Genomic DNA, 9,398 nt, shown 5'->3' with positions numbered 1-9,398 from the left:
TTGGGAACAACATGGACCGGACTTACCCAAACACTATCTCGAGATGGGGTAAAATAATACCCGCATCAAGTAACCTTAAAATTTCTTCCCCGTACTACATCCTTCATGGTTGGATTTAGACGACGTTATGTTCACGTGATGTCTTGGCATTGTCTTCAAGATGTATCGCGATGAGTGCACCGAGGGGTCAATGCCTTTAATGTCATCGAGACCATCCAATAGCGAGCGGTGTTCTTGAATGACCTTAATTAACCGTGATTCCCGATCAGCCATCAATTGTGATGATATGATAATTGGGTGACTACCATCCGGATCTAATTGTGCGTATTTTAAGTCCGAAGGAATAGGCTTTAAGTCGTAGGTGGGAGGAGTGGGTATTAAAGATTCTTGAGGAAAGTCGCCTTCCACGAAAAAACAGATTTATGTTCGGCCCAAGTCGCTTGATAGGATGGTAGTAGAGTCAATTTGTGGTATTGATTCTAAAAACTCATGTACCTCCTTTGAATAATCATCAACATCAAATTCAGAACCGCCAAAAGAATGGAATTGGTGTACTTCATCTTCAGGAAAAGAGTTTGTGAAATATTCTTCTTATGCGAGGGTGTCAATCATGTTAATCTCACCATCAATATCATTCTCTGGAATTTGTTTCATCAACTTAAACACATTAACCTCGACAGAAAGATTTCCGAAGGACATGGTCATGGACCCATCCCTACAGTTTATGAGCGCATTAGCAGTTGCGAGGAATGGACGCCCTAATATGATAGGAATGGAGTCACAGGCAACTTCGTATCCAAAATGACAAAATCTACGGATAAAAAAAAAAAAATCTTGGACTTTTACAAGGACATTTTCCACAATGCCTTTCGGATGCTTAATGGATCGATCGGCTAATTGTAAAGTCATCGTGGTAGGTTTAAGCTCATGTAGACCTAGTTGTTTGAATAAGTAATAAGGAAGTAAGTTCACACTAGCTCCTAGGTCTAGTAATGCCGTAGCCGTATATTTATCACCTAATGTGCATGGAACTGTTGGTCTACCGGGTCCTTGTATTTTACTATACCATTGTATTCGGTGATGGAAGGAAACCGCTCAAGAAGGAAAGCCCGTTGAGGCACATTTGTTCTTCTTTTGTGGTGCACATGTCTTTCAAAAAATTTTGCATGTTTTGGTAATTGCTTTAGGGCATCGAGAAAAGGTAAGTTTATTGTCAAATTTTTAAAGGTTTCCCTAATTTCATCAAAGTTTTCATCCGGTTTATTCTTTGCCAAACGGCAGGAAATGGTGCCTTAGGGCCGAATTTGGCATAAGGGTCCACTTGTTCGTTTCCCAAAGTTTTAGATTGTGATGTTGTTGAACTTGGTGTTTCCATTTTAGGTTCATTATCTGAAACAGATTCCTTGGAACCTCCAGTATCGTTTGTTTTATCATCTGGCATACGGATTTGATTATCAACGGTTTTTCCAGATCGAAGAGTAGTGATTGCATTCACCTCACCTTGGGTTGGAGTACTTGTACAAGGTATATTGGTGAGTTCAAAGGCAGTGTTTGCTGGCTTAGGGTTCGGAACTGCTTGGCCAGGAAGCACGCCTTTCTGGCTCTTGTCTTGCGCTAATTGTTGAATTGATTGTTGGATAGACGTTAGTATTTGTGATTGTTGGTTCATGTAAGCGAAGAACATCTCACTTGTCCTATCAGTAGCAGGAGGCATTGGTTGTGCAACAGTTACTAGTTCACGATTATTCTTTGAAAGTTGTTGATTATAGCCAAATTTGGATTAAATTTGGAACAAGGTCATGCTTGTTTTGATAGTTAGCATTTGAATTACTTTGAAATTGATTTTGACTTTGTTGGTATTGCTGATTATTTCCTTGGCGGTATGGAATAAAATTGTTGATTGGTAACAATGGGTTTTGCGAAACCCCGGAGGAGCCATTTGTTGGTTATTCGGCATTCAAGCGAAATTAGGATGTTGTCTCCATGGTGCATTAGGAATGTTGAATGCACATGCCTCCTCCGTGTCTGGGGGTAGGGGTAGCATGTAACAAGGGACAATAAGCATCAAGATGGTCCGTACTAAGACATAGAGCACATGGGGAAGTGTTAACGCTCATGGCCCGTTGTGGAAGTTGATCGCTTACTTGAACTACAAGAGCATCTACTTTTTTAGTGAGGGTTTCTATCAGTTTTTCAACTTCGGGATCGGGTTTTACCTCAAAATAGACGTAGCTTTTGTAACATTATCCTTAGATGACCTAGAAGAATCGTGTTACCCCAATGTGTACCTTTTTCGCTTGTTTGTCAAGAAAAGTATATGCTTCAAGATAGCTCCTTTGTCCATGAAGCAACCGCCGCTTCATTATATCAAGAGTTTCTTTTTGATGATCGAAAGTCCATTAAAGAATGAACGAACAAGGACAGCTTTGTCTAGTTGGTGATGAGGACATTCTAAAAGAAGATCAAGAAAAGCGACTCCATGCTTCCGTAAAAGGATTCATGAGGATTTTGACGAAAAGAATTGAATTTTCTGAAGCATTTCAAAGAGTTTTCTTCGAGTGTAAAATTGAAGCATGAAAGCTTGAACAAGTTTATTCCATGTGTCTATGGATTGTGGTTGTTGTCCTGCTAGCCAAATTGACGCTTTATCCGCTAAGGTGAATGGAAACCCGAAGCAAAGAGTTGTTCCTTAGAGACGGCCGGATGGTGAAATGTTGTGGCTACTTGTTGTAGCCTACGAAGATGATTGTGCGGTTTTTCATGATCCAAACCATGATACATAGGTAACAAACTAAAACGTTTGGCGAATTCGAAAATCACCGACAATGTCTTCAAGTTTGATGCGGGAAGAAGGTCCTTCCCCGTAAGGTCAGTATAGAAGTCCGAAAGGGGCTTCTCCGGTACATTGGATTTTCGTCAGCCATAATGAATGACGGAAAATGTGACAAGGAATCTTGTTGATTAATAGATGAAGAACTTTGTGGAGGTGATAACTTACGCAACTGCTTATCGTATTTTCTCCTACGATAAGTATGTTCAAATTCTTTAATAGAACCAGACCTTAATCTCATGCAAGCATAAACTTAGATCTAATTGACAGAAGGAATTTATTATTACTTGAATTTTATAATTATGTTCAATCATTAAAGTTGAACAACGTAGGCCTAATTTGCTGCTAACGTAGCAGTGAAACTAGGAATACGTGTACATAAACCAACAGCCAGGTCACAAGAGAGATATGAGGGAGGCTTTCCGTGCTAACACGGTTCTAATTAAGTAACCTCAATCTGTCAAGTTTCCTAGACACCGTTGGAATATGATTAAGAGTTATGGAATTAAAATTTATGCAAGGTCGTTTTTTTTTTTTTTTTTTTTTATTTTTTTTTTTTTTTTTTTTTTTTTTTTTTTTTTTTTTTTTTTTTTTTTTTTTTTTTTTATTTATTATTATTATTTATTTTTTTTTTTATTTTTTTCGATTTATGCAAGGTCGTTATTTTTTTATTTATTTTTTTATTTTTTTATTTATTTATTTATTTTTTTTTTATTTTTTTTTATTTTTTATTTATTTTTTTTTTTTTTTACGATTTATGCAAGGGTGAAAATACAAACATACAAATACGATCTATTCATACTATACTAGATGCAGTAGCATGGGAAGATACTCTACTCATACGTATAGCTATAATAATAGGCAAGGTTGTATCATCGATAACTATTTCCATAATGCATGGCAAATATACATCGATGAATTGTATATGTGCGCTTATTTGTAAATCGATATTAAGTAGTCTTATATCTACAAGATTCTGAGGCAAATTTGAATTACTCATGCGTATTTAGATATGGTAGCATGTGAAAATATTATAATGACGCGCATATATATACTAAAATGTGAAAACGTAAACTAAACAGCAACGATTCTACCTAGACTAAAATACGACTTTTGTATTGCATAATAATTCGATTTCGTCAATACTCATTGAGATTGCAAATGTCATATAGAGAGCGACTTCACCCCTTAGGGTTTAGAAACAACTTACCCAACTCAGATTTTAACCCTCGTTGGAATGTTCTCCTCTTTCATGACAAAATCGACTTATTAAACAACACCATTTTCTAAAATGATGATTTTGGAGGGGAAAACAGTTGATTTTGACCTCGAAAATGACCTCCACCGAGCAAAGCTTGGTGGAGACAGCGTGCGCGCCGTCGAGATCTTTCCGAATTGAGCTCACACGCGTGATTCAGAGAACCGTAGCCAAAGTTATGGCCAAAATACCAAAACACATCCTAATTACTATGTATAACTCCTAAGTTATAGATTCTAACATGCAAATAATCACTCACTCAGTAATATATATGCTAAACATGTGACTTAGATATATATATATAGATAACCATGCAGAACAGTTCTATTTTTATGTATATATACATTAATATGTAAATCATGACCAGTTAACCGCATATATATATTTACAGGCGTAGTCACATGATTCATGCATATTACTAACCTAATACGCAAAATATAGTCCATTAACTACAACATAGTAACTACATACATGTGAAGCATGCAAAAATATTTAAAATTTGGAACCTGCAAGCTTCCCGCAAGTCCACCAAATAAAAGAAACGTGCACAACAGACCAAATGTTTCACAGTAAGCTTAGTGATTGTTGTAGCCTAGTTTCCAGGTCCTAGCATTTGGAACCTGTCAGTTCAATCAAAACCAGAATGTTTATCAGTAGCAAAAATGCGGGAAATTTAAAAAAAACGAAGAAAACGTAAGAAAAAGAAATATATGAAAGGATGAGCGTGGGGGTTTCCCCTTGGAGCAATTCCAGTTTGCAAGCACAGGTCCTTGGGTCTTTAGAATGGCAGCGGCGCCATTTGATCTTAGCACTTTTCAGTGTTTTTAGAAGTTGACTTACTACGTGCTAAAACTCAATATTTCCTTACTCACTGTTTTTCTTTTAGAATGTCAATCTAGTTCGAGTAGGGATTTCGTTCCAACTTCTAAGACAAGAATTTAAATGATCACAACTGAAATCTACACCTTGGAGAACTAAGTGAGAAGGATTTGATAGATAGATTTTTTTTACACAAGTTATCTAAATTTTGTAAGTTTGTTTATAGTTAAATGAAAGAGAGAGAAAGATAGGGAAGGATTAATCCTACTCATGCAAGGCCTAGCTACAAGTTTATTTCAGAAACAGGTCACTACCATCTCAAATCCCTAACATAATATACCTATCTCTAAACATATCATGCTAGAATGTAGAATTGAAATGATATTTCATCTCTGAAATATCATTCCAACTCCTAGTTCTACTTTACAACAATTGATCAGATAATTGTCAATCTCTGTCATTTTGGGACAGGATGAAAAATAGAACCTAAGTCTTTTAAGTAGTGATTTTTGAATCCTAAATTTGTAGCATGATCCTCACATGAGCATCATTAACCCTCCCCTTGGGAGAGTTTTAGCTCATGATCCTAGGATTGAATTAAACTACAAGAAGATAAGTGAAATGAAAAAAAGAAAGAGAATGAAACAAGAAAACTACCACCTGTTTACCTAAAAGAAGAAAAGTTTATTAAAACTAGAGAGAGTTCCCCATTAACAAGTTACAAGCTTTTCTCTAAAAACTAAGAACTCCAAAACCAAAATTAAAGACATAGAAGTAAATGAAAAGTAAAAGTCAAAGAAGTAAAAGCTTGCCAACTCCCAAAATCAGCCCCCCTTTACATAAGAAAGCCTTTTTCTCTTCTCCCACGTGAAACACTCTCCTCTCATTTATTTTTCACTTATCCACAACTAACCCCCATTTGACACCTTTCATTTTTTTAGATAATCATCACCTAAATCCAACCAACTCATTAACTTCATGCAAGGTGTCAAATTTGCACCAATTATTTGCACTTTTTTGTCTTGACTTGCATGATGACTCATCAAATCTTATGGGCCCGCCTAGTGGGCCCACGTACAGTGTCCAGTGGCAGTCCGGTCTTTTGACATTTTTACAACTTCCCGCCTATTCGTAGAGTTCGTCGCACTGATCGTCGGAGCAGCTCACTCGTCGCATTCGGAGTCCTGGTTCAAGAGATATGAGCTTCGGAAGTTTGATGCTTCTGTGCGCGTAATCCCGTTTCTGACTGGATTCTGTACTATTTGAGTCTTTGGGCTTTAGTCCTGATTTGTTGGGCTTCACATGGGCTTGATCGGAAGACATGCGTATACTCCCTATTCCGTGCTTAAATACTGGCTTTATCATAATTTTTACATTAGTTGCTCCAACCTGCAAAAAACACGAAGATGCGATTATTTCATGATTATTAAGCACAAAATTGACCGAAATGTTATGTCTCTACAGGTTTTTATAATACAGTTTTGGGTGCTTATCAGCCCCTCCACTTTGTTTTCTTGATCAAGCATTTGCATAGTGAAACTCTCGGACATACTTCCTTGGTCAAACTGTTCCTGCATCCGCTCTAGAATCCTTGACTCCAATTCCACCTTAGTTTTGATGTTTCCATAGACTTCCCTGTTCCACTGCTTCAAAACTCCTTTTAGCCTCTTCAATTTTTGGGTTAAAGCAAAAATCGAGTGTCCTAGGATAGGAACTTCCCAACTCTGTTGTACCACCTCTCTAAAGGATGGGTGAGAGCACCACATATTAAAGAATTTGAAAGGGACGTTCTTGGGCCTCGGAATCTCGATGCTGCGCCCCACTAAGGGAGAGTGGTCCGAACAAACTCTATGCACACTTTATAGTTCCATCCTGGGAATTTGGAGCTCCATATAGCATTACAAAACATTCTCATCCAAATTTTCCCACTATTTTAAATCGCCCACTGCTTATTCCACCAAGTGTGGTGAAACCCATTGCTTTCGGAACTTCCATAAGCCGAGAATTACTCACACATTCACGAAATCGTGCATTGCCCTGGCGATGGTGCATTACCTCCTTGTTTTTCGTGAGCAGCTCAAGTAGGCATTGAAGTCCCCCATTAAGAGCCATGGTAGATTAGTAGTACTGATGTGCTGAAGTTCAGCCCAGAGCTGTCTCCTCTGTTTACTGATACAATGAGCGTGGATAATAGTGATAATGGACCCCTCCACCTCCACTGTGAGATGTTGCTGTGAACAGTGCAGAAGATTAGGAGGGTTGATAGATGACTTCCAAAACAGCCAAAGATTTGGAATCTGACTTCGTCCTGAGTTATAATGAAAAGTTGTACTCATCCCATATGATTGGAGAAAAGACATAGGCATATCCTGAGGATTGATCTTCGGTTCTGCTATGCCCAAAATATCTGGCTCCCATTTATTGATTAACTTCGCTAAACGATTCTGTGATTTATCATTTCCGATTCCTCTAATATTCCAAAAGATGCACCTCATCGCGAAAATTGGAGCTTTATTGACTAACTAGAGATATCCCTTTTAGTTCATCCTCTTTCCAAATTGACTGGACCTGTGGAGGGGGTGTCGATGTTGTAGTTGCCACTTGTGGTTTCACTCCACTGTTGGTAAAGAGGCCTTGTCCTTCCCGAGACTCCGACCTTGAGTTATCATCGATATGAAATGGTTCCTCTATCTCCCCTTCCTCTATCAAATCTGCCCATCGGGAAGGTGTTGATGTTTACGTGTCCTGAGGTTTCTCTTCCTCTTGAGAGTTCAAAACCCCTATGTATTTTAGAATTTTTTCAGCTTCTGAGTCTGCAAGCATCTTTCCCGGAGAATTTTCCAGTTCCAAAGTGTTTAGGCTGCTATTGTGGGCTGTGGGACTCAAATGCCCTCTTGGCTCGACCGCATTCCCAAAATTTAACTATTCTCTAGAGGTATATCAATCCCTCGAAAAGGTGAACCACTGCCTTCAATAGAGATGGTAGGAACCGTTTAGTACCCTCCGGGATTATCTCCAAAGTCATGATTTCTTCCTCCCTCACGCAGGTGTAGTCTCTGGAAATATATCACTCCTCGGTAGGTGAACCACTACCTCCGATAGTGATTGTAGGAGCCTTACAATTACCCTCCGGGGTTTTTTCCAAAGACAAGTTATCCTCCTCCCTCACGGGTGTTTCACATATCTCCCCGGACCAGCCGGAAGAAGTTCTCTCGACTTTCTCTCTTTGCTGAAAGCAGATATCTCCTTCTTTGTTTGTATCACCAAGAGATTCCCAGCCCTTCTCTATACCATGCTCCTGCTCCTCCAAGATATGGACTTCCTCCACCTCTAGATTCTCAAATCTATTATGAGTTAGAGTCTCCGCCATTCGGCCGATGGATTTTGGCCGCCACAAAGCCTCCCCTGCTTACTAGATCCAAATTTTTGGTCTTACATTTTTACGACCTCTTTTCCTTCTTGGTTTCTCTCCGGGATGATCAACCACCGGTGTTGAATCTATCATGACTTCCTTCTCTTTGTTTTCCTTCCCTCTAGTAGTTTGCATATCTCCTTTGAGTTTCCTACATTCAGTAACCAGATGTCCGATAATCTTGCAGTGTGTGCACATCTTTGGCAGCTTCCCAATTTCCACCGATTGCCAAAATTTCACCGTCTTGGTTTTGACATATATCTGATCAGGTATGGGAGCTGATAAATCCACATCCACCAGAATTTTGGCATAATACCCGTATTCCCGGTTAAGCGTATTTTCATCAATCTGCATTGGATATCCAATCCCTCGTGCAATGGACATGAGAGTTTCTGGTTCCCAGAATTCTTGTCCCAGTCCTGGAAATCGAAACCACACTAGAGCATGAGACTGTCTCTGGCTATCCGGACAAAAGTTCGGTGTCCACTGGCTAATTCTCATGGGACTTTTGTCAAAGTCCCAAGCTCCTTTTGCCCACACCCTGTTTAAATCGTCAGCATTGGAGAAACGTAAGAACAAATATCCTTTGCCAATGGGCGTTATCAGCCACTCCCCAGAAGGCTTCCAGATTCTCTTTGCGATCTCACGCACTTTCTCAATAGGTACTTTCTGCAAATCAATACGACCCACCAGACAGAATTTACAGTATTGCAAACCTTTCTCATACGCTTTCTCTGGTATTGTAATAGCTGGGTAGTCACCCATTTTCTCTGGGGTTGGAAGCTCATGCACTTCCAACTGTTGTTGTATGGGCTGACGTCTCGCTTCTGGTAAAGAGATTTTCTTCTTTGTAGTTTTTGTCATATTATGTTTGTAGCATTTGGTTCCATTTCCCTGGTCGTCTCCTGAATAGAGTGTGGAGTATCTTGGCCTATCGTGTTACCCTTGGAGGGACACTCAAATTCATAAAGGTCCATTCTTTGATGTTTCTTGTTGGAACTCAAACTGTTGGCAGTAGAGGATTTTACCCAAGAAGAAACAGCACAAGGAGAATGGAGAAATATATAAGAACTTCTATT

The 9,398-nt window shown here is 39.0% G+C and overlaps 1 protein-coding gene across 1 annotated transcript; it reads right to left on the bottom strand.

Moving 5' to 3' along the window:
• Window positions 1-8,319: 8,319 nt before the first annotated feature.
• On the bottom strand, window positions 8,320-9,183 carry LOC147515341 (uncharacterized). Its single transcript, XM_086592872.1, has one exon. The coding sequence runs from the start codon at window positions 9,181-9,183 to the stop codon at window positions 8,320-8,322; it is 864 nt and encodes a 287-aa protein (XP_086448998.1).
• Window positions 9,184-9,398: the final 215 nt, after the last annotated feature.

The sequence above is a fragment of the Coptis chinensis genome, chromosome 2, assembly GCF_015680905.1.
Source record: "Coptis chinensis isolate HL-2020 chromosome 2, ASM1568090v1, whole genome shotgun sequence".
NCBI lineage: Eukaryota > Viridiplantae > Streptophyta > Magnoliopsida > Ranunculales > Ranunculaceae > Coptis > Coptis chinensis.
This window is presented reverse-complemented; position numbering and strand designations above follow the sequence as displayed.

Coding starts and splice junctions, on each gene's coding strand:
- LOC147515341 (XM_086592872.1), bottom strand. CDS start 9,183: ATGACAAAAACTACAAAGAAGAAAATCTCTTTACCAGAAGCGAGACGT.